This window comes from Macaca thibetana, chromosome 8 (genome assembly GCF_024542745.1).
Source record: "Macaca thibetana thibetana isolate TM-01 chromosome 8, ASM2454274v1, whole genome shotgun sequence".
In the NCBI taxonomy this organism is placed as follows: domain Eukaryota; kingdom Metazoa; phylum Chordata; class Mammalia; order Primates; family Cercopithecidae; genus Macaca; species Macaca thibetana.
Window position 1 is genome coordinate 21,891,149 of NC_065585.1, and position 25,444 is coordinate 21,916,592.

Here is a 25,444-nt window from a genome sequence, read left to right on the forward strand (position 1 = left end):
TCTTCAGGAGGAAGCTAGGAAAGTGAGTGACAGTTTCTCTGTGTCCACCGGCTTCTTGGATCAAGTTCAGAAAGTGAAATATTTGGGCTGGACGTGGTAGCTCACGCCTGTAACTCCAGCACCTTGGGAGGCTGAGGTGGGTGGATCACCTGAGGTCGGGAGTTTGAGACCAGCCTGGCCAACACGGCAAAACCCTGTCTCTACAAAAAATACAAAAATTAGTCGATGTGGCGGCGGGTGCCTGTAATCCCAGCTACTTGGGAGGCTTAGGCAGGAGAATCGCTTGAACCCGGTAGGCGGTGGTTGCAGTGAGCTGAGATCACGCCACTCCAGCCTAGGCGACAGAGCAACACTGCCTCGGAAAAAAAGAAAGAAAGAAAAGAAAAAGTGAAATATTTGAAGAAGCTGCTTTGGCATTTCATGACAGGCCAGCAGGGCCAGCAGGAAGACTAAGTGAAGGCAGAGCAGCCCTTCCTCCCCTGCATTCTGGAGGGGCAGAGAGTGAAGGTGGTCTCGGGGTATCTGAATATTCATCTCCCCTGTGGGAGCAAAGCTCCTCACCAGTGTTCAACCAGGGAGGACTGACTGTGCCCTGAGACTGTCTGTGGCACCGTTGTGGCATCCTGTGGGTCCAGAGAGATACCTTTGGTCTCTGGGCTCCTATGATGTACATGGAGAGACAGGAGAGCAGGATCTGATGAGGACCAAGTGCAGGTAACAGATCGTTCCGAGGAGAGAGGGGCTCTGAGGAGCAGGGTTGATCATTAGCAGCTCACACCTCAGGCCGTGCTGGCTGACAGTCCTGTAGACAGGTCCTGTGATCCTAAGTCCCTGGTTTGGGGATGCGTTTGACCCTAGGTGAGGTACCCTAGGACAATAAGATCATAGTATTTCTTTCATTCTCTCATGTTCTTCATGGTGGCTGTTCACATGCAGGTCCCTCCCAGTCCTCTCTGTGCCCTGGGAGTTCTTTGAGGCTGATAGATGCGCGTCCCGGAGCTGACATGGTGCCTGGCACGTGGAGATGCTAAGCTGCGGCTGTTGAAATTCACACTGTAGTTGAAATTCACACTGTAGTAGAGACTCCATATGTTTAAAGACACAGAGTGACACTCTAGCAAGCAGGCCCCAGCGAGGGAGGTACAGGTGTGATTATAACCCAGAGCAGAATTAACGATGGAACGTGACCTGGTTTTGTAGGATTTGAAAGTTGGATAAAGACTTGCTCTGGCTTTCAGACGCACAATTGCCAGGTGTGTAAAACCACCCCTAATCCTCTGGTGGAAACAGTGTGTGTGGTGGGGGGTCTCGGGAATCCAGAGCAATGGCCCAGCCTGGAGTTGGGGGATCTCAGAGGCTGTATCACTCGGGCAAAGCTAGATCATGGTGCAGGAAGAAACAACCCCCAGATCGCAGCGGCTTAAACAACAAAGGTTTATTTCTTGCTCACTACATATCCACTGCGGGTTGGTGGGTGGGAGTGGGGATTCTGCTCATCGCTTAGGACCCCAGGCTGGCAGAGGAGGGCTTCAACTGGAGAGCTGCTTCTATGTGGCAACCTGTGCCCAGGCTCTCAAAGCTTCTGCCTGGAAGTGACCCTCAGCCGTTCTGCTCATGCTCCACTCGCCGGGGCAGCCCCGACCTAACCTCCCAGCAGGCAGCGCATCACACGTTACAGGTGCTCAGAAGAGGAGAAACTGCACCTTTGTCAACAAAGACGACCACGGAGGGGAGACTGCTGATGGAAGGTGGTCAGGAGTAGGGGGGCTTGTTCCTGTCTGTGGGTTCTCCCCTATCTCCCAGGACTGAGCTCGACACAGGCACAGGCTGAGGCCTTTGGAAAGCTGGGCTTGGGGGCTTCTATGACCTGGCAAGGTTTGCCTTCCTGAAACTTTCTCAGCAGATGGTGAAATCCCATTTGGAATGCTCAGCCGGGCCCGGCCATTCTAACCTCATCTCAGCCGCCAGCTGTGAAACCACAGGGTCAGGGCTGGGGTTGAGGAAGCCACCAGGAACCAAAGCGTTGTTGTTTTGTTTTTGTTTTGTTTTGTTTACTTTCAGGAACTAAGGAGAAGAAAAGTGAAGGACAGGAATACAATAATTATTAATAATAATAATAAAAGAAACTGGAAGCCAGGATGCCCCTGACCATGCTGGGAGCAGTGGAGAACTGGAACAGGGATGGATGGGCAGAGGGGACTGGGGAGGATGCCACAAGCCATCAGGGGTCAGAGGCCACCAGGAGAAACAGTGCTGTGTTCTCGGCCCTCCACGGCGAAGGCTGAGCTTCCCAGCCAAAAACTGACAAAGGAGGAGAGGGCCTAGAAACAGAAGAAAGATGTGGAGTTGGCACCTGCTTCCCTTTGGCTGCCCAGCCTGGATCACATACCACTGACCCCGCTATCACACCTGAGGTGCAGGGTTAACTGTTACTTTCTCTGGGAAGTGTCCCTGATGTCCCACCCACCACAGGGCTGGCCACCCCTCCTCTATGCTCTCTCTCTCTCTCTTTTTTCCCCCCTGTGATGGAGTCGTGCTTTGTTGCCCAGGCTGGAGTGCAGTGGCACAATCTCAGTTCACTGCAACCTCCACTTCCTGGGTTCAAGCAATTCTCCTGTCTCAGCCTGCTGAGTAGGGGGGACTACAGGCGCATGCCACTATGCCCAGCTAATTTTTGTATTTTTAGTAGAGATGGGGTATCACCATATTGGTTCAGGCTGGTCTTGAGACCAGGTAATCCACCCATCTTGGCCTCTCAAAGTTCTGGGATTACAGGCATGAGCCACCATGCCTGGCCCCTCCTTTATGCTTTCTAAGCATCCTATATTTATTTACACTCAGCTAGGCTGTGCCCTTAGGACCTAGTACCACTGCAGGAACAAAGATGGGCACTGTGAATTGAGAAGGAATGAATGATGGGGTTTGTGAGGTTCAGCATTTATTCCTCAGGAGGTGACCAGGCTGGTCAGAGGCACCTGGATCTGGGGACAGCTGAGCCCTCCCTGCTGCTCAAGACTGGCCTGGGCACTGCGGTGGGGCCAGTCCTGGCCCCTGACAACTCAAGCTCCTAGGTCCAGCCTAGACTCCAGGGACCTCCAGGCCAGCCCAAGGCTCTCTGAAGCAAGAATCTGAGTCTACTAAACTGTCTTGTCCCACCCGACCCCCCAGACTCCTCAGCTAGCTCCATCCCTGGTGGCTACAGCTTCAGATGGTCCCCCTTACAACTCACAGATACGGGTTCCGGGGCCTCACCCCTAACTCATCAGGCCCAGGGATACCCTAGTATTAGCCTTTCCTAGGAGGAGGAGTTTGCCCAACTTTCCCGAAACATCCAGAACGTTCCCACAGCTTCTCCTCTGTCTTTCCTGAATCTCTTGGGAGTGGACCATTCCTAGGCACTGGGAACTAGAAGTACCAACCTACCATCTACCTCTCAGTGCCTCGGATTACCCATTTGTAAAACTTGGGCTGCATTTCACGCTTCTTACAGAGTTTAGGGGGCCATTAATATTAAAGCCCTGGATGATCTCTGGAAGACAGGGGCTCCGTTTTCATGATTTTGTCCTCTAGCTGCCCCACAACCTCCCTGGAACCTTCTGGAATGTGCTGCACGGGTCGAACTAGAGCAGGGAACCCAAGGATTGGTGGGGGCCCGCAAGTGGATGGCCTGGGACCTGGGAACATTGAACCATGGCAATGACTGTGTCTTTTCAAAGGGAAGTGGCTCAACGCCATTCGCTTTGTGGTGGGTCTTTGGGCCCCAGGGAGTGCCCAGTCCTGGGCCTGGAGAGGGCAGCAGGGGAAGGGGCCTTCAGAAGTGAGGGGAGGCCTGCAGGAAGGGCCTCCAGGTGGGAGTCAGCCTCGGCACCAGGCCCAACTGCTCCAGCTGCAGCCGAGTGGGCCTGTAGGCCCCCAGGTTGCTGTAGACTGCGGCGGGCAGGCCGTCGTGGGGCCGCGGGGAGAAGTGGGCCTGGGGACTCGGGGCTCCCCAAGGGCCGTGATGGGGCTGGAACCGGGGCGGTGGAGGCGGGTGTGGGGCCGCGGGGCTGCCGGGCCCCGAAGACGCTGACACACTTCGGGTGCGGGGGTGGCTGCCCGCCGAGAGGCCGCTGAAGGGGTTGGAGGACGTGCGGTCACTGGCGGAGCCGCTGCTGCTGCTGAGGCGACCATTGGCGGGGGCTGCTCCGGTCGGGACGGGGGCGACCAGCCGCGGGGACTTCAGGCCCATCACGGGCTTGGAGGAGGCGTAGAGGTGGCGGAACTCCTCGTCAAACGGCTCCACCGCCTGGCCTGTGAACTTGGAGAGGATGTTCCGGTGCACGTGTCCGCAGAGCCAGGTGAAGCTGGAGGGGAAGAGGAGACAGTGAGGGAGGAGGAGGGAGGAGGAGGAGGGGGAAGGAGGGGGAGGGGAAGCGGAGCAGGAGGGGAAGGGAGGGAGGAGGTGGAGGAAGGAAAAGGAGGGAGAGGGGATGTGGGAGGGGGAACAGGAGGAGGAGGGGAGGGGGAAGGGGAAAGGGGAAAGGGAGAAGAGGAGGAAGAGGAGGAGGGGAGGGGAGGGGAAAGGGGAAAGGGAGAAGAGGAGGAAGAGGAGGAGGGGAGGGGAGGAAGAGGAGGACAGATAGGAGGTTTCGCGGCCCGGGCCCCAAGACCCTCCTGGGTGACTAGTCTGGGAGTTGTGGGACCCCCCGGGGCAGGGACGTAAGGGGACCAACCCCCATGCCCACCCTCCCCTCCTGGCGGGCTCCTTTCATCCAGGCAGAAACCCTGAGAGGGAGACATTGCAACGCCTCTCTTACAGACGACGAAACTGAGGCTCAGGGGCCAGAATGTGTTTGCAGGCGAATAATTAAGAGGCCAGAGCGAATCCCTCCTCAGAGGCTCCCTGAGGAGGCAGAAGGGGGCTGAGTCCCAGGCTCCCGGACTCCTCGCTCAGGGGAGTCACCCAGCAGCCGGGGCCTTCTCTCTCCACTTGTGGAATGTGGAGCGCCAGCTCCTTTAACCACACAGGGGTGGGGAAAGCCCCTACAAAAGGCTGCTCTTGGGAAGCCGGGCTGTGTTTTCATGAAAATCTAAAGCATTCCTGAAAGAGGGTTCGGCTCCATTTTCAGGCACAGGGCCCCAGCTGGGATGAACAGAGGAGGAGCGCCGTGCGGCCTGCGTCCCTGGAGACACGGGGTGGAGGGGATGGGGGAGTGGGGAGACACCCTCAAGGAGAGGCCTGGGGCCACCACTTACAGGTTTTAGGGAAAAACCAAATGCCTAAGGCAGTTATTACTTTGTATATACTTTGTATACCAGAGTTTTTTTTTTTTTTTTGAGATAGTCTCGCTCTGTCACCCAGGCTGGAGTGCAATGGCACGATCTCGTCCCACCGCAACCTCTGCGTCCCGGGTTCAAACGATTATCCTGCCTAAACCACCCGAATAGCTGGGATTACTGGCGCCCGCCACCACGCCCAGCTAATTTTTGTATTTTTAGTAGAAGCAGGGGTTCACCATATTGGCTAGGCTGGTCTCGAACTCCTGACCTCGTGATCCGCCCGCCTCGGCCTCCCGAAGTGCCGGGATTACAGGCGTGAGCCACCGCGCCCGGCCTGATTCCCAGATTTAACCCAAAATCTTTTCTGTTTCCGATGGAAAACTCCTTTCGTTCCCCCCTCCCTCCCCAATCCCCCCTCCCCCAAGCAATGCTTGAAACTCTGGTAATAGCATAGATCTCCCAAGAGCACCAGGCTAGAGGATCCTGGGCTCCCGCACAGGTGAACTTGAAGCAAGGGGAGAAGCATGGTCAGGGGAATGGTCAATGGTCGCCGAGCCGGGACAGCGCCAGAGCTGAGCAGAAAGGGGCCCACCAAGGATGGGGTCGCAGCCCCCAGCCCCAGCCCACCCGTCTTGCCACCCAAAGGCCTGGCCTCGGCCCAGGGTTGGGAGTTGCCTGCTCTGCGAGGCAGGGCGGGGCCGCACAAGGCTCGGATAATCCTGGGAACAGCAATGAGGCTTTGTTTAAATCTCACCTCAGGAAGGGAACCACCCACACCCCCAGAGAGGTAAGCGGAGCCAAGGACCAGCCCCGCCACGGGACAGGAGGCAAGCTGCAGGGACAAAGGGCCGCGCTACACTCAGAAGCCAGTCGCCCTATGTTGTCTAAATCAGGCTACATGGGGCAACATAGCTGCTGCTTTGCTCAACAGAACAAGTCCAAAGAACAAGTCCAAAGACGTCCTGGCAATTCCTCAGGTCCCCAGCACCTGTGTCCCTGATTGCACTGTGCCCGGCACCAGAGCGCCCGGCACCAGAGCCCCCGACACCTACACACCCGGGCATCTCGTGCTTTAGCTTTTTTTTTTCCTTTTGTTTTTGAGATGGAGTCTCGCTCTGTTGCCCAGGCCGGAGTGCAGTGGCATGATCTCAGCTCACTGCAACCTCTGCATCCCGGGTTCAAGCAATTGTCTGCCTCAGTCTCTAGAGTAGCTGGGATTACAGGTGCCCACCACCATGCCTAGCTAATTTTTGTATTTTTAGTAGAGACAGGGTTTCACCATCTTGGCCAGCCTGGCCTTGAACTCCTGACCTCGTGATCCACTTGCCTCAGCCTGCCAAAGTGCTGGGATTACAGGTGTGAGCCACTGTGCCTGGCCATGCTTTAGCTTTTATACTTTTGATCACAGCCCATGAGCAGAAATACATTTTATTTCCATTGTTGTTTGGCCCATAAGTACGTAGCATTCATTTAATCATCTTCGGCTCATGACCACTCTACTCATTGGTCTATTCATCACCCATTTTCACTTATTTAGCTATTTAATTGGTGATTTTAAGTAATATAGTAAGCACTTATGAACCCACTACCTAAAAGAAAAGGTCACATCTTTTCAAAAACTTTTCTCTTAAAAAAATTTTTTTGGCAGAGATGGGGTCTTGCTATGTTGCCCAGACTGGTCTTGAACTCCCGGCTTCAAGTGATCCTCCCTGCTTGGCCTCCCAAAGTGCTGGGATTACAGGCATGAGCCACCACACCTGGCCAAGGTAGCATCTTGAGGATAGTCCACATCAAGCCATAGCATCCCTCCTTGCATCCCTTTCCCAGGACCCCTGAACTAGAACTGAGCACATCATGAATCCTGTGATCATAACAACCTTGCTTTCATTTTTCCATAATTAAAGAATTTTTTTTGTCTTTTGGTTTTTTTTATTTTTTTTGAGATGGAGTTTCACTCTTGTTGCCCAGGCTGGGGTGCAGTGGCATGATCGCGGCTCACTGCAACCTCTGCCTCCTGGGTTCAAGCACTTCTTCTGTCTCAGCCTCCCAAGTAACTGGGATTACAGGCACCTGCCACCATGGCTAGTTTTTGTATTTTTAGTAGAGACGGGGTTTCGCCATGTTGGCCAGGCTGGTCTCAAACTCCTGACCTCAAGTGATCCACCCACCTTGGCCTCCCAAAACGCTGGGATTACAGGTGTGAGCCACTGTGCCCGGCCTGCAGTACTTCATTTTTGACTGTTGTGTAATATGGCACTGATGGCTGTCTCGTGGTGCATTCATCACCTCCCTCTGCTAAGCATTTGGGTTCTGTTGTGAACAGCGCTGCCGTGAACATTCTCATACGTCTTCTACCATACATGTGGACCAGCTTCTTGTGGAAATATACCTAGGAGTACAGTTGGTGGGTTTTAAACTAGGTGAGTATTCCGCTTTTAGAGAAAGGGCCAAAATCTTTCCACAGTCATTGTCCCAATTTGCAATCCCATCAACAGTGTGTGAAAGATCCCTGAAATCCACCATTTGGTATGGTTAGTCTTTTTCATTTCTGTGCTGGTTGGAGAGGTGTGAAATGGGGACTCATTCTAGCCTCGACTCACATTTTCCGGATCTCTCATGACGCTGCACATCTTTCCACATGTTTTTTTTTGTTTTTGTTTTTATTTTTGTTTTTTAACCATGTGTTGCCTCCTTGGTGAAATGCCTACTTACGTCTCCCACCCACTTTTCTGCTGTGCTCTTGTGCCCTTGTGAGTCTCAGCACTAATCTCTGTCAGGTGTGTGCATCTTCAATAGCTGCTTCCAGTTCGTAACTGACTTTTCACTTTCTTTAAGATATCTTTCCTTCCTTCCTTCCTTCCTTCCTTCCTTCCTTCCTTCCTTCCTTCCTTCCTTCCTTCCTTCCTTCCTTCCTTCCTTCCTTCCCTCCCTCCCTCCCTCCCTCCCTCCTTCCTTCCTTCTTTCCTTCCTTCCTTCCTTCCTTTTCTCGTTCTGTCCCCTAGGCTGGAGTGCAGTGGCTCAATCTCGGCTCACTGCATCCTCTGCCTCCTGGGTTCAAGTGATTCTCCTGCCTTGGCCTCCCCAGTAGCTGGGACTACAGGCGCCTGCCCCCACACCAGGCTAATTTTCGTGTTTTTAGTAGAGACAGGGTTTCACCATGTTGGCTAGGCTGGTCTTGAACTCTTGACCTCAGCTGATCCGCCTGCCTCCGCCTCCCAAAGTGCTGGGATTACAGAGGTGAACCACTGTGCCCAGCCAAGATGTCAATGAACCAACATTCTTAATTGTAATATCGTCAGATTAAGCAAACTTTTATGGTCAGTGCTTTTTTTTTTTTTTTTTTAAAGAAATCTACTAAGAGTTTTAAAGTTTATTTTCAACATTCAAATTCTTTTCATCAATTGCAAGTTGATTTGTAAACAAATGCATGCGAGGTGGGTAGTAATCCCGTTTTACATACGGGGGGGGGGTATTTTTTCCACTTCCTCCTTTCCCCACTGCTCTGACATGCTCTGTCATGTGTGAATCTGTGCCTGAGCTTTCTGTTCTGTGTGTCAGTTTGTCCCTCTTCCAATGCCATATTGTCTTGATTACCGCAGTTTCATGACAAGTCCTGAACTCTGGTAGGGCAAGTTCTCCCTGCTTGTTTTTCTTCTTTGGATTTATCTTGGCTATTCTTGGAAAAGCACATTTTACATCATGACCTACAAGTACATAACCACACAATAATTTCCAGAACATCCTTTACCTCAGTGTGCTCTGATTATTTTTATTCTATTCTGTGTCATGTAAAAAAAATGCTAGACATCGTCTACTAAATTGATTTCACACCCCACTAATGGATGGTAAGGCACAATTTGAAAAACTATAATCTTTCAGGACACTGAATGCTCAGAACCCAATGTGCTTTTATTCATTCATTCAACAAATATTTGTGGCCATGTACAATGCATCAGATGCCGTATTTACCATACTTCATGCCAGGAAAGCAACAGAGAAGAAAACATACCCAGTCCAGTCCCTGACCTCATGTTGTTTATAATCTTGGCTAATCAACTTCACAAATAAATAATTCCAAATCATGATGGGAGTGAAGCCATGGAGGGTAAGAGGGCTCGGGAGGGGGTGATCAGAGGTCTCTGAGGCAATGATCTGGAAGCCGCCACCTGCAAGATGAGGAGTTAGCAAGATAGAGACAGCAGGAATGAGCTCTCCGACGGAGGGCACGAACACCAAGTGCAAAGGCCCTGAGACTTGAAAGAGCACGAAAGACCCAGGAGGGCACGAACACCAAGTGCAAAGGCCCTGAGACTTGAAAGAGCACGAAAGACCCAGGAGGCGGCCAGTGTGGCGCCAACCCCGTGGAGGAGTGGGGGCATCCTACTGAGATAGAGGCCCTGGTAAGGATGTAGTTTTTTGTTTTTTTTTTTTCCCCTAGGAGCAGTGGCGAGTATTGAAGGATTTTAAAGTGGTTTGATCTGGTTTGTGTTCTGTTCCTGGGAGAGAAAACCCATGGGCAGGAGGCCAGTTAGAAGCCAGGATGATGCCTTGCTGTTGTTGTTCTCCGTGCTGTTCCCAATGCCCAGTTTTGCCTGCCTCTTCCCCACCCCCTGAAATCATTCCCATCCTTCAAGACCCAACTCCAGCCAATGGCACCGACCTCCTGGACCTGCCAGGCAGAAGTGGTGGCGCCCTCTCAGCTGACCCCAGAGCACTTCCTTAGCTCCTGCTGATCTCAGAGCACACACGCAAATCCCCTCTGGCCGCTCTGCAATTTTTCTTGATGGCACTGGCATGGCACCTATGCTGGGGTCAGTCCCTCAACCAGCCCTTCAGTGTTGAAATGCACAACGTCAGCCCTCTAGCCTCAGCAGAGGAAGCAGGGCTCTTCAGTTTGGGAGAACCATATACAACCGGAAGGAGGGGCCAAAATATCTGAAGCCCCAGGTAGCTGGGCTAAAAGAAAGGGATAAAGGGCCTGCCTCTTCTGGGTTTTTTGTTTTGTTTTGTTTTTACTGGAAACAACTCTAAGGGGAGACTGGTCCTGAGGAAGATGATCCCCTGAAAGGCTAGTAAGCAGATCACCTTTGAATGTCAAGGGCAAAATCACTGTTGGTGTCCTGTGCTCCCTGCAGGAGCTGGCTCCTCCACAACCCTCAGGAATGACAGTAAACACAAATGGCCCTGCATGTATTCAGGCTACAGCCACCTTCCTCCTGGGCTGCGCATCTGGCTAACAAGCCCAGCTCCCAGCTTCACAGGGATTGGAGAGCCAGTGACCCTAGTCAAGGAAGCTGGTGACCCTGGGTCAGTTGCCTCCCCTTTCTGTGCCTAAATCCCCCGCCCCACCTCTGTCAATGAGGAGGGTGATGGGATGATGCCTTCTTCAAAGTGTTGTCATAAGGATTAAATCCTGATTAAAGTCCGTTTTGTTTTGTTTTGTTTTGTTTTGTTTTGAGACAGTCTTGCTCTGTTGCCCAGGCTGGAGTGTATCTCAGCTGACTGCAACCTCCACCTCCCAGGTTCAAGCAATTCTCCTGCCTCAGCCTCCCAAGTGGTTGGAATTACAGGCACCTGCTGCCGTGCCTGGCTAATTTTTTGTAGTTTTAGTAGAGACAAGTTTCGCCTTGTTGGCCAGTCTGGCCTTGAACTCCTGACCTCAGGTGATCCACCCACCTCGGCCTCCCAAAGTGCTGGGGTTACAGGTGTGAGCCACTGTGCCCGGCCTAATTTTTTGTATTTTTAGTAGAGACAGGGTTTCACCATGTTGGCCTGGCTGGTCTCAAACTCCTGACCTCAAGTGAGCCACCCCGCTCAGCCTCCCAGAGTGTTGGGATTACAGGCGTGAGCCATCGCACCCAGCCCTTATTAAAGTTCTGATCACACCTGGCCCAGGCCCTGACATCCTTCGGCAATGTTAGTTCTGCTTCCTCCTGACTAGGGCAAGGGCCTCTGGGCTGTGTAATGGACTCCGGAAGGGCAAGTATAAATTAAAAATGAGATGCTTAGTTCTTCCCACTGAAAATAAGGGAAGAGACCTTCCCCTTCTTCGTTTTCTACTTGAAACATTTTAGCTGTGTGCAAGTCACACTCCATCCTCCGGTGTTCTGGAAGAAGATGGGCCTGACTGCAGCTGTCCTCCGACTCCACAAGCAGAACCTCCCTCCTGAAATGGGCTGGATCCACTTTGCGATATGAAAGAGGGACGTTTCTTTCTGCCTGCTGTCTCTGTAGTGAGTTGCCCATCATTGGCATTGTATTCTGGTCTAATGCTTACTTGATAACGCAACTGTTTTCCTTCACTTCTACTTTCGTAGGGAAGTTTTCTGAGAGGAGATTTTGTTTTTCATTGTAATTCCCCAGTAGCTCCCATCAGACAGGGAGGGATGAACTCCACTCCCATCTGCCTTCTGTGGACATGGTTTCCGACTTCTCTGCTGGCTTCTTTACTCGGAGAGTGGGCTGGGCAGCAGGGCGCAGAGGGGTTACGGGTTGGGGGAAGGCATGTTTCTCCAACACTTTCCCTCTAACAAACCCTGCAGAAGGATTACCCCTTACCTTCACAAATAAAAAAATTAGTATACTTTCATAATAATAGTCCTTTTCTTTCTTTCTTTCTTTTTTTTTTTTTGAGATAGAATTTCACTCTTGTTGCCCAGGCTGGCATGCAATAGTGTCAGCTCACCACAACCTCTGCCTCCCGGGTTCAAGCTAGTCTCCTGCCTCAACCTCCTGAGTAGCTGGGGTTACAGGTACCCACCACCACACCTGGCTAATTTTGTATTTTTAGTAGAGATGGGGTTTCTCCGTGTTGGTCTGGCTGCTCTCGAACTCCTGACCTCAGGTGATCCGCCTCGGCCTCCCAAAGTGCTAGGATTACAGGCGTGAGCCACCGTGCCCGGCCAATGATAGCTCTTTTCTAATTCACAGAAACCAACTGGAAAGTGAGGTCAAACCACTTTATACAACAGACCAATGTTAGTTAAGCATAAAAATGCTGGTAACAGTAATAATCACGGCCTGCCTAGTAAAACTCAGTAATCCTCTTCAAACAGACCCTGCTTGGAACTATAATTATTAATATCAAAATAAATTTGAAAGTATTAAGTAATACCAATGTCTTAAACAACAATACACTCTTAAGTGACCTTTTTTTAGTGCATCTCAGATGCCCAGCAGCTATTTACACTTGCTGTTTTACTTAATTCTACAACAATTCTAATACAAAGAGAATGTGTTATTATTTTCCATTTCGTTCTGATGAGGAAACAGGCCCAGAGAGATGACAGGTACGTAGCTATTAAGAGTTGGGTATAGAAGCTGGGAGCAGTGGTTCACGCCTGTAATCCCAGCAATTTGGGAGGCCGAGGAGGGCGGATCACTTGAGGTCAGGAGTTCGAGACCAGCCTGGCCAACATGGTGAAACCCCCCATCTCTACTAAATATACAAGACAATTAGCCAGGTGCACGCCTGTAATTCCAGCTACTGGGAGGCTGAGGTGGGAGTATCACTTGAACCAGGAGGCTGAGGCTGCAGTGAGCTGAGATCACACCACCACCACGCTAGGCAACAGAGCATCTCGAAACAAAAGAGTGGGGTACGACCTAACACATTCACATTCTTGTTCTTCTAGGGGAAAGCATAATGTATGAGAGATTGTTTGGTTTAAAAGTGAAATGATATGGATTTGAGGATTCGAGGGTGGAACAATTCATATTTTGAGAAGTTGAAGATAGACACTTTTCCTGAAGGTGTTACAGGGAAGTTTATCTTGGGAATGTGTTTCAGCTTAATCTGCCCAGCATTTGACACCATTTGGTAGAGGGAGGAAGCCCCCACAACTAGCGCAGTTCTGATCTCCCTGAAATGTTCGAAATCCCTCCCGGTCGCTTAAGCTCCTTCATCAGTTTTCGTCATATACACAGATAATAAGAAGTTGTTTCTCAGCCTTTTATCTTTACATCTCTGTTTCCAAATGACTGTGTTCCCAGGCCTTCTCCTTTTTTCCACAGAGATAACCGCCCCATGGTCCTGTGCAATGCAGCTAGTGGGTCCTGGGAGGGTGCAACATTTCTCAGAAATAATTGTCTAATCTTGAACTTTGGGCAGGATGTTATAGATAAGAGCCTCTGGGTAAGAAGTTTTTTTTTTTTAAACATCCAAACTTTGATCTGTTGAAGTTCAGATCACTTTATTTATTTTTTATTTTTTAATTGTTTTTGAAGGAGAGTCTCACTCTGTCACCCAGGCTGGAGTGCAGTGGTGCGATCTCTGCTCACTGCAGCCTCTGCCTCCCGGGTTCAAAGTGATTCTCGTGCCTCAGCCTCCCCAGCAGCCGGGATTACAGGTGCGTGTCACTGCGCCCAGCTAATTTGTGTACTTTTAATAGAGACGGGGTTTCACCATGTTGGCCAGGCTGGTCTCAAACTACTGACCTCAGGTGATCCACCCGCCTCGGCCTCTCAAAGTGTTGGCATTACAGGTGTGAGCCACCACGCCCGGCCCAGATCACTTTAAAGTGTATCATATTTTGGGGCTACTGAGGAGACAGCTCAACACTGCACCTGTTCTTTGATTTCTTCCCCATGTTCAGGGAATCCTCAGCTATTCTAGCCCACAGCTCAACCTCCTTCTTCCCTTTAGTGATAAAAAATCTGCATTCCCCAGGGTAGAATGTGTGCCTTGAAATAGAGTGTCAAGAGCGCTGCAAGAATTCCTCAGCTCATATTCACAATCGCCGAAAGGAGGAAACCACCCAATGTCTATGGATTGACGACCAGATAAACCAACTGTGGTCCGTCCGGTCCATGGAATATTGCTCAGCCACGAAAAGGGAGGCAGCACTGACACACGCTAACAGCTCGATGAGCCTGGAAAACGTTATGTTAAGTGAAAGAAGCCAGCCACAAAATGCCGCATATTGAATGATTATTCCATTTACATGAAACACCCAGAGCAGGCACTTACATGGGGACCCTCAGTGCTAGGACGGACATTCCAGACCTCAAGGCAAGCTGGGCAGGAAGGTGTGAACTGCACTTGAAGTGCCTCCTAAGCCACATTCTCTTTTTTTCCATAGCCTTGTTCTCCTACCTTCAAATTCTAAAAAGTTTGAGGACGGAATGACATATTTCAGAGATTCTTCTCTGAAAACTTGCCCCACCCTAGGCCTGGGTGAAGGGCAGCCATGTTTTCGCCACGTGCCAAGTTCCCTTCTGCCACCCCTGCCCCAGCCACAGGTTACTGGCTCAGGGGTGGACACCAGCCTCGGAGACAGCTCATCCACTGGTTGGTGATCTGGGCTGACAGAATGGCTGGACCAGGAGTGATGGTGGTGGGGGCTGGGCTGGGAGGCCCCAAAGCTTAGGGATGAGGAGGTCAGATTTAACTTATACAATCCATGAGGCAGGAGAGAGAACCAGAAAAAGAAGCTAAACAACAGGCCTGTGGACCCATAAAAGCCAGAGTGAGCAGCTTTTACCCTAGCTTTTCCCAGACTCGGGGAGGCCTGGCAGGCGCTGGTCCTGCCCTTGGCTGTGCCTGAGATTAACTGCCACAGCCTTACAACACCCCCTCCCTTCCGCCTTTACTTAGCCAGTTTAAGTAGATTTTCTGTGCCTTACAGTGAAACAGCCTTGACGAACTTAATAGGAACCAAAATGTTGAAAAACAGTGCACGAAGGTCCTTGTTGTATTTGGGAGGAGAGGAGAATTATTACACAATTTTGGACTTTGTTTGGAAAACGTGTAAAGTATTTTAAAAACTGAAGGAGTCCCATTACAAGAAAAGAGTAAATATAAATTATTAAGCTTCGTAGCGAGCAGAGAAAAAAAAAGGAGCTATCTAAAAGAGAAGTAATATGAAAACCTGTCCATTCAACTGCAAACACAAAAGGGGAAAAGCAAAGCGAAGTCAAAATAGAAATATTAGAAATAAATCCAAATAGATCAGCAATCACAATAACTATGTGGATTTTACCTATTAAAAGACAGATGATAAAATTATACTTTTAAAAACTTTAATGAGGCTGGGAGCGGTGGCTCACGCCTGTAATTCCTGCACTTTGGGAGGCTGAGGTGGGTGGATCATCTGAGGTCAGGAGTTCGAGACCAGCCTGGCCATCATAGCGAAACCCCATCTCTACTAAAAATACAAAAATTAGCCAAGTGTGGTGGCAGGCACCTGTAATCCCAGCTACTCAGGAGGCTGAGGCAGGAGAATCACTTGAACCCAGGAGGCGGAGGTTGCAGTGAGCTGGGATCGCACCACTGCACTCCAGCCTGGGTGACAGAGCGAGACTCCGTCTCAGAAAAACAAAAATTAATGATATGTTGTTCACAAAAGACACACTTAAAATCTATCAGCAAGTTTGAAAATAATGGGATGGAGAGAAAGTTATGCTCTGTGCTCTAGACTGAATGTCTGTGTCTCCTCCAGATTCATATTTGAAATCCTAATCCCCAATGTGATGATTAGTCATGATTAGGTCATGAAGGTAGAACCTTCAGGAATGGGGTTAGTGCCCTTGCAGAAGAGGCCCCAGTGAGCTCCCTCACCTTTTTACCATGAAGGGATAAAGATACACTTTCGCTGTGTGACACAGTGAAAAGACAGCAGTCTATGAGACAGAAGGTGGGCCTTCCCCAGACACTGAATCTGCCAACACCTCGACCTAGGACTTCCCAGCCTTCAGGACTGTGAGTAATGGGTTTCCGTTGTGTATAAGCTATCCGGTCTATGGGATGTTATTATAGCAGCCCAAATGGACTAAGACACTGTACAAGTATAAGCCCAAGGAAGACTGGAGGTAGCAATGTTAATGTCATTAAAAGTGGAATTTCAGCTAAACGGCACTAATAAGGCTAAAGAAAGATAGCACATTTTAAATGTTAGGGTTTATTTATTTATTTCTTTTCCCTTTCTCTCTTTCTCTTTATGCTCATGTGTCTCTGGCTAGAGATTTGGCAGTTGGCTTCACCTGGCTTTGGAACAGCATTGTGGGCTCCTGCTCCCTGGGGAAAGAGGGCATCCTTAACGCCCCCGGAAGCCTGCCTTCCACTCGCAGCTTATCCCAATGTTTGTGCTCATATTTCTCTGGTCACTGCTATGTATTTGCAGCAGAGGAAGTAAGATAAGATGCAACCAGTTGCCCCCTCTGCACTCTCTGTCACACTCATCACCTTCCTAAACAAAATGTTCCCAAATGACCTTCGGCTATTCCTTCCTTCCTCAATTGCCCTCTCATTTCATCCCTCCCACAAAACCCACCATCAAATCCACTTCCCTAGTGCCACCACTAAGAACATTTCAAAGAATATCTTTTAAGCTCTGAATCAAGTTTCAAAGACAGACCCAGGCAAGGTAGCATTGTTAGAATAAATGGGTGGTCAGTCATTTGGATGTATGAGTCTAGTGTGAGGGTCTAAACACAAACTGAGGCCGGGCGCAGGGGGCTCATGCCTATAATCCCAACACTTTGGGAGGCTGAGGCTGGTGGATTGCTTGAGCAAATAATAAAAATTTAAAAAATAAAATGGGGCTGGGCGCAGTGGCTCATGCCTGTAATCTCAGCACTTTGGGAGGCCACATGGGTGGATCACCTGAGGTCAGGAGTTTGATACCAGCCTGGCCAACACGATGAAACCCTGTCCCTACGAAATATACAAAAATTCGCCGGGTGTGGTAGCGGGTGCCTGCAATCCCAGCTACGTGGGGGGCTGAGGGAGGAGAATCGCTTGAATCCCGGAGATGGAGGTTGCAGTGAGCTGTGATTGCACCATTGCACTCCAGCCTGGGTGACAGGGCGAGACTCCATCTCAAAAAAAAGAAAAAAGCAATGGGGTATGCACACACACAACTAAACAAATTGCATCACTTCATAATCACATCTAAGATATCCGAGGAGGGAAAAGAAGAGGATTCTATGTCCTATTGCAATATCAAGGGAAACGGAGGCACCTGGAAATGCCTCTCTACCTGGAATTCTTGCCAGCAAGGGCCCACATTTCCTGCCTCTCCCCCCATCTAGGTGATGCAGCTCCAGCTCCAGGCAGAGGGATACCTTCCGGGAGCTGGTGGGGGTGTGTGTGTCTGAGCGATGGGAGCTGGGCTCCACCTCGCCCAGCCCTTGTCCTCCACGAACCCTTGACAGGAGACGAATCCAGGGCTCACCTGTAAGATCCAGAGAGGACGAATCTCCAGTCTGAGATGATGAACTTCTCCCGGATTTGGCCAGCGAATTTCCTGCCTGACTTGGCACAATACACCTCTCCTTCTACACTCCGGATGGAAATGTTCTGTTGGAGGGAATGTCAAGGTGTCACTTCCTAATTCTGTTTATAGAGATATATTTGGGCTTTAGGCTGGATGTTTGTGTTCCCCTTACCCCCATTCTATGTAGAAACCTAATCCCCAGGGTGATGGTACTAGAAGGTGGGGCCTTTGGGAGGAGATTAGGTCATGAAGGTGGAGCTCTCATGAATGGGATGAGTGCCTTATAAAGGAAGCCTAGAGAGCTCCCTCACTCCTTCTGCCACGTGAGGACACAGCAAGAAGACAGCCATTTATAGGCCAGGAAGTGGCCTTCACCAGATGCCGAATCTGCCAGAACATTGATCTTGGAGTTCCCAGCCTCTAGAACCATAGGAATAAATTTCTGTTGTTATAAGCCACCAGTCTATGGAATTCTGTTATAGCAGCTGTGATGGACTAAGACAATTTGTGTAAGAAAATGTCTGGTAGAATGTTCATCAAGATGAAAATGTATTATCTCTGGTTGGTGGGATTCTGGACCATATTAGTATTTTCCTTGGGCTGAATTGTTCTTCATTATCCTGGCATTAGCTGGCAAAAACAAAACAAAACAAAAACAAAAACAAAACAAAACAAAAAAAGGAAGGGGGTAGAATTCAAATAAGGCAGCAAATAAAAGCAACGGCCTGATGCCTATGGAGCCCCGAGTCTAGGCCCCCATGAGCCACAGGTGGCCTGGCAGTTACTTGGAGGCAAGCCCAGCCCTGCCTTGTAAGTGGCTTGACCTGAGTCCCTGACTGCAAGCTGTTCAGAGGGAAGGCTGGGTGCAGCCAGAGGAGGTAGTTTTGTGGAGGTAGCAATAGACCCTGTATTGTCTTAAGCAAAGGTGAGTCTGCAATCGTACCATGGCTCTATTTATCCCTTGTCTTCCCTGTAACACCTGCTGCTCCCGCCCTAGGGCTGGAAGGCTGGAGAAATGGAAGGCAGGTAAAGTGTGGAAGTCTCAAGGTTAAGGCTGAGGGAGGTGGAGTACTGTCTGCATTCCTCAAAAGACTGCTGCCAGGCTCTGGGAAGGGCAGTCCTGCCTCCAGCCACTTCCCCTGGGTTTCTCCATAGCTCTGTGAGATCTTGAGAGGAGGGACACCATTGTCCTATGGTGAGCAGAGTACTGTCAGGTGTGGCCAGCATAGGCCACGAAAGCAAGGCCAGTTCTGACGGTCCTGACCTGTTTCAATGGCCTGGTACCAAGGAGATGTGATCCACGTCATGCCAAACAGACCAGCAGTCAGAGGTCCCAAGGCCTATGGCAGCAGGAGGCAGCACTGAACTCAGCTGCATCCATGCATAGGAGAAGGGAGGGAGGGAGGAGGCTTCATTCTTATCTGGGAGGTTCTCCCAGAGAACAGAACCTCTCTTGCCTGAGCTAGAGGAGACTTATCAAAGGAGATCTGAGGGCCACCCATCAGCTGCTCAGCTGGGCCTACTCATGAAAGCTATGGGTGGTGTTCACATTTGAATTAGTTGTCCTCAAATTTGTGTGATGAATTGAACCCTTATCTCTGGGTTTCTTTTCTCTTTACCAGGAGAGGGAAGTACAGGGTTCAGTGAAGTCCAAGAGGATCAACATCTTGTTGGGGCCAGGGAGTTCTGAACGTATCCCACAGACCCTGGAGGTTGCCTGCCCTGTGAGATGCAGCCCCTGGGCTTCCCCAGCTGAGAGGAGAACAGGAGTACATGGCAGAGATGCTGCTCACTAGATACCCATGACCCTTTACATTTCCTAGCATCTGTGCATCTGGGTAAGGTCAATGGGTTATAAGAGAAAGCGATGAAAATCTCTTCCAGGTCAGATCCTGGAAACATCCTGCAGAGTCCTCCAGCCTTTCCCTGTCATGGCTATCTTAGAGGCCATGTATTTCTCAGGATGTAGCTACAAGATGGAGGAGGGCCATCTGACCTACATAGGAGTTTGTTTGAGCAAGAAATGAACCTTTATTATGTTCAGCTGTTAACACAAGATGGGGACATTTGTTACTACTGCATAGACTATCCTGTCTGGACTAATATGGGTACCCTTAGGACTCTCATTGGGGCCCCTACCTTGAGGTGATTGTCAGAGATCTGGATTTTGTCACACATCTCCTGGAAGAGCTTCACACCTCCCTGGTCCAGGAGCACACAAACGAACACCCCACGCTTGTTGGCTGCCTCTAGAATGTCACAGAAGATCTCCACATCCGTGAACACATCCATCAGGATGACCAGGACCTGGGCCAGAGTAGAGGGCTCAGTTACCAGGAAAGTCAGGGCCAGGTGCTAATTGGTTTCACCCAAACTGCCTGAGTCCCAGTGGCCCTGGGAGAGCTGTTCCCACTGGGCCAGAGGGGAGAGGATAGGGGTAGAGTGGGTCTGACAGGGCAGGATTAATGGAAGGAAAAGGAAGAGCTGGAGTGGAGGCCCCTGCCCCTGTCCTGATACCATCTCTCCAGCCTCGCCAGCTATCTGTGGGCCCCTATGCCCACTGTGGGAGTGGGGAGTGCTGAGGAGGAAGGGAAAAGGCTAGAAAGAGAAGGAGAGCAGAGAAGAACAAGAAGCAGCATCTCAGCGGGTTCCAGGAGAGGAATAAAGTTAAGGTCATGGATTCTCAGCCACTTGGAGCTGGAGGGCACACTATGGCCACTGATTTTCAAATGCTGTTAAGCGGTGGAATCCTCACCTCAAACAAAATCCCATGTGGAGGCATCATATATAAACGCCTAGAGCAAGCTGCTCCCCGTGAGACGGAGAAGGGAGTGACGCTCTACCCACAGCTACTGTATCATCTGTCACAGCAGAAACTGGGGAGGGGAGTCCTAGACATCCAGCGAGCAGGAGAAACATCTGGGTTCCTCCTGCCAAGCATTCATTCCCCCTTCTTCTGCCAACAGCATCGCAGCCTGACTTAAGGAATTGCCTCTCCTCCACAATCAATGTGGTTTGGATGGGTCTATTGCCATCCCTTGATTGGATATGGGGAGACCACATGACCAGGGCTAGACCAATAGGAGAATTGCATCTCCTGTTGGCCACGGAGATTGGTTCAGAGGTGGTCACACGAATAGGTCACATGATCTAAGTTATTCTAATGAGAGTCAGCCCAGGACTTTAGCTGGGACTCCTAGGAAAGGAGGTGTTCTTTCTGCAAGGTTGCTTAGCTGGCATTTTATAAGCAATGGCTGCTGGCAACCATTTTGCTACCTCTTGGGGAGAGCCTGCCTGACAATGAAGCCAGCCCTGGAGAAAGCATCCAGGAGGTAGAAACAGAGTACCAGCAGTGTCATTTGGACACCTGGTTCCAGCCATGCCTGAGACCAGTGCCACCCTTGTCTTTTCCACTGTAGATGTCAATGAATGTTTCTCTTCTTCTTAAGCTTGTTTGGGTTTACTCTCTGTCACCCAATCATGAGTCCTTTCTAATACCTTGTGATATATTGACAAGCAGCTTATTAGGCAGTCATTAAAAATGTTAATTACTGCCAGGCACTGTGGCTCACGCCTATAATCCCAACACTTTGGGAGGCCGAGGCGGGCGGATCATTTGAGGTCTGGAGTTCGAGACCAGCCTGACCAACATGGTGAAGCCCCCTCTCTACTAAAAAAAAAAAAATTATTATTATTTTTTTGAGCTGGTAGCCCACGCCTATAGTCCCAGCTACTGGGGAGGCTGAGGCAGGACAATCGCTTGAACCAGTGAGCCGAGATCACACCACTGCATTCCAGCCTGGGTGACAGAAGGAGACTCTGTCTCAAAATAAATAAATAAATAATAAATAAAAATAAAAAATGTTAATTACAGTGGTTATGTAGAAGCTATAAGACAAGGTGAAATGTTTATAGCCTGAAGTTAAACCTGCCGTATAATCTCAACAAATGTGTGTTAACAATGAATTAAGTGAAGAAAGAAAACAACGTAAAGTAGAAGTGTGTCCATGATGACTGCCAGTGAGTGAATACAGATACAGTCAATGGCACTCAATGGCGGAGACACAGAGTAATCCGTCATTAGGTGACTTCTTCATTGTGTGAACATCATAGAGTATATTTACACAAACCTAGATGGTATATATGTTCATATATATATATATATATTTTCACATGGAAAACCAAATGTCCCAGCACCATTACTGAATATTAATCATTTCTCCTATTTCATCTGCAATGTCAATGTCAAGTGCATATCACGTTTCTGTGTATGCTCCATTATAATCTTTTCCTTCCTTCCTTCCCTCCTTCCTTCCTTCCTTCCTTCCTTCCTTTTCTTCTTTTTCTTTCTTTCTTTCTTCTTTCATTTTCTTTCTCTCTTTCTTCTTTCTTTTTCTTTCTCTCTTTCTTCTTGCATTCTTTTCTTTCTTCTTTTTCTTTCTCTTTTTTTTTTGTTCTGTAGACATGGGGTTTCACTATGTTGCCCAGGCTGGTCTCAAACTCTTGGGCTTAAGCAATCCTTAAGCCTCAGCCTCCCAAAGTGCTGGGATTACAGGAGTGAGCCACTCCACCTGGTCCATTATAATCTTATGGGAGCACTGTCATAGATGTGGTCTGTTACTGACCAAAATGTCATTATTCCGTGCATGATTGTAGATAAGCCCAAAGCAAAAACTAGCAGTCATGTTAGGATGGGGCATGTGAACCCAGAAAATGAGACAGGTCTCAGTTCATTTAGAAAGTTTATTTTGCCAAGGTTGAGGACGTTCCTGAGGAAGTCCTGATGACATGTGCCCATGGTGGTCGGGGCACAGCTTGATTTTATACATTTTAGGGAGACATGAGACATCGATCAATGTATGTAAGAAGCACTTCGGTTCGGTCTGGAAAGGTGGGACAACTTGAAGCAAAGGCAAGAAGACTCAAAGCTGGGAGGGAGCTTCCAGGTCACCGATAGGTGAGACACAAACTGTTGCATCCTTTTGAGTTTCTGATGAGCCTTTCCAAAGGAGGCATCAGATACGCATCTATCTCAGTGAGCAGAGGGGTGACTTTGAATAGAATGGAAGGCAGGTTTGCCCTAAGCAGTTTCCAGCTTGAGTTTCCCTTAGTGATTTTGGGGGCCCAAGATAATTTCCTTTCACAGGGAATATGGCCATTCACTGTTTTCAAGATTACCTGCAGTAATAATGTCCCATTCTCTTTCTAATAATTGCAATATATTTTTTAAACCACTGCCATCTGGGAAGTGGCAAAGGAAAGAGAGGTGTCTCGCTGGCAGGCCAAACTGATAGCTGGTATCCACTTGGAATCTACTTTCTGTGATGTGGACGGATAGCCAGACAGGAGAGGGAACTCCTCAGAAATTGCTCACCCTGGGCAGGAAATCGGAAAAGATGTTCTAATAATGAGGGTGTGATCATTAGAACCATGGCCCTGTAATCACACAATTAATTGTCTTGCACACATGTAGCCTTATGGCACCGAAAGCAGCTTAGGCTTTCCCTGTTGGCCGAAAGATAAATGCCTCCTCTTCCAAGGTATGGACGAAAGAGACCCTTGCCTCCCTGCCTGATAGGTCAGTAAGTACTTCCAGTTCTGTGCCAGTGAATCACCATTTTCCTGAGACAGGGCTGGGTGAGCTGGTGAATGAACAGAGACGGGGCAGGTTTGGAAATAACCCAGCATCTTGAATTAAAGGATGCTTGGAAATACAGGCTCACCCTGTCTAGGGTTATCTTGTTTGCTTCCTGTTGGGATTGTCTTCCAGCTGGATTAATTTGAAGCCAGTAACTGGTTTGGACCACTGTTCTTCCTTAGAAGGTATAGTGGGTTGAAGGCTAGGCACGGTGGCTTATGCCTGCAATCCTAGCATATTGGGAGGCTGAGGCTGGTGTATTGCTTGAGGCCAGGAGTTCGAAATCAACCTGGGCAACATGGCGAAACCCCATCTCTACTAAAAATACAAAATCAACTCAGCGTGGTGGCGCACGCCTGTAATCCCGGCTACACGGGAGGCTGGGGCAGGAGAATCGCCTGAACCTGGGAGGCAGAGGTTGCGGTGAGCTGACATTGCACCACTGCACTCCAGTCTGGGTGACAGAGAGAGACCCTATTTCAAAAAAAAAAAAAAAAGAAAGAAAGAAAAAGAAGGTGTAGTGCGTTGAACGGTGTCTCCTCAAAAGAAACGTCCAACCCCGACCACTAGAACTGTGCATATGCCCTCATTTGGGAAAAGCTTCTTTGCAGATGTAACTGAATAAAGGATCTCAAGATGATTATCCTGGGTTATCTGGTGGGCTCTAAATCCGATGATACATGTCCTTATGAGAGATATCAGAAGAGAAGCACTGGGAGAACAGGAGAAAGCCGTGTGAAGCCCAAAGCAGAGATTGGAGCGACGCGGCCATGAACCAGGAATGCCTGGAGCTACCAGAAGCTGGGACAGGCAAAGAAGAACCCTCTCCTCAGGCCTTTGTAGTGGGCTCAGCCCAGTGACGCCTGGATTTCTGACTTTTGGCCACCAGAACTGTGAGGGAATAAATTTCTGTAGTTTTAAGCCACAAAATGTGCGGTAATTTGTTATGGCAGCCCTAGAAAGCTAACACAAAGGGTAGCACAGAACCCAGAGAAAAAGCGATCTGTCTGGAGTTAGGGAACTTTGACACTCATCCTGATGCTGCTGGGAACTAGCCTTCAAATAAGTCAACACCTCTCCAGAACTCAGTTTCTTTACCTCTAAAATACGACACAGTAATAGCATGTTAGCTATCAGAAAAGATGGGTCTAACTGTAAACCCAGATAATGTGAATTACAGCACTATAAAATAAAGGTGATTACATTAGTATATCACATTTAGTTAGTGTATATATAGAGTTAGTACGTTAGTATATATACAGAGTTTAAAATATAACTCTCGGTTTTATGTGCATTGTTCATGAGAAAGTGTGGGTAATGTTAGAATAACAGAATGCAAGAGTGTTGTTCTAAGCCAGGTTATGGAAGAGGGTTAAAATTAGTGCCCAGGCTGGGTGTGGTGGCACGTGTCTGTAGTCTCAAGAGGCTGAGGCAAGAGAATTGCTTGAGCCCAGGAGTTCGAGTGTAGCCTGGGCAACATAGTGAGACCCAGCATCTAAAAAAAAAACAAAAACAAAAACCTAGTGCCACTCCTCTATGGGTATAAGCCAAAGAAACAGGATATAGAAGGCTGTGTCTGTAAGGCCACTCAGAGAGACCAGCACAGCAGGGAGGGGTGCCGAGAGGCAGAAGGACACACTCTCCATGACACCTGGCTGAAGAAAGAGGGTCTAGAAGTAGAGCCTGGCACGCCCAGGAGTCCCGAGCTCCAGTGAGAGGGAGGCGCCCAGCCAGGCGATGCTGTCTGCGGGACCACAGCACTCTCAGGGCCATCTGTGGGGACCTCGCATCCTGGCTGAGAATTCCTTGCTCCTTGCCAGGTGGATGTGAGTTTCTCAGGGGCTGGAAATCCTCAGGGGAAATGAGATTTAGGTCCGGTTGGGGCCGCCATCCATGTTGGGCACAGTTGTTGGGGCCACTCAGCACCCCACCTCCACTCTATTTTCCTCTTTCTTTTTCTCGCCTATGTTTTGGTGATTTTTCTGAGCCTGCTTTTGAGGGATGAGTAATAACAACAGCAACTTCCTGTTGAGCACCTTCTATTAGCCCTGTGTCCACCTCAGATGCCTTTCACCACACCATGGCCCGGTTTCCAGATGAGGAGCGGAGGTGCAGATCACTTTCCGACTCCCCGGGCTAGAATGCAGAGGTGGCCCGGACCCTCCCAGAGTCCACGCCTCGCACCTTCTGCTTCAGGACTAAGAGAAGGACTGATGTCCATCTGTCTGCCTATTTGTCTGTTTCCATCAGATACAGCCTGAGGGAGGGAGGGAGAAAGGAGGACATGCTAGAAAAAGAGCAATAGGCCTGGTGCAGTGGCTCACGCCTGTAA

The 25,444-nt window shown here is 49.5% G+C and overlaps 1 protein-coding gene across 3 annotated transcripts in view; it reads right to left on the reverse strand.

Annotated features, from left to right (window-relative positions):
* Positions 1 to 1,417: 1,417 nt before the first annotated feature.
* FAM83A (family with sequence similarity 83 member A) overlaps positions 1,418 to 25,444 on the reverse strand; it is a 29,474-nt gene continuing 5,447 nt past the window's right edge. The window contains exons 2-4 of one of the 3 annotated variants that reach the window (XM_050801524.1): positions 17,433 to 17,557; positions 4,075 to 4,343; positions 1,418 to 1,968 (exon numbers count right to left, since the gene is read on the reverse strand). In XM_050801524.1, coding sequence (XP_050657481.1) covers positions 1,958 to 1,968; positions 4,075 to 4,343; positions 17,433 to 17,557 — 405 coding nt within the window. In that variant the 3' untranslated portion in view covers positions 1,418 to 1,957. Of the gene's footprint in view, positions 1,969 to 2,699; positions 4,344 to 9,147; positions 9,426 to 17,432; positions 17,558 to 19,613; positions 19,782 to 25,444 lie in introns of those variants that run through there. The other 2 variants (XM_050801523.1, XM_050801525.1) reach the window with 2 other exon arrangements.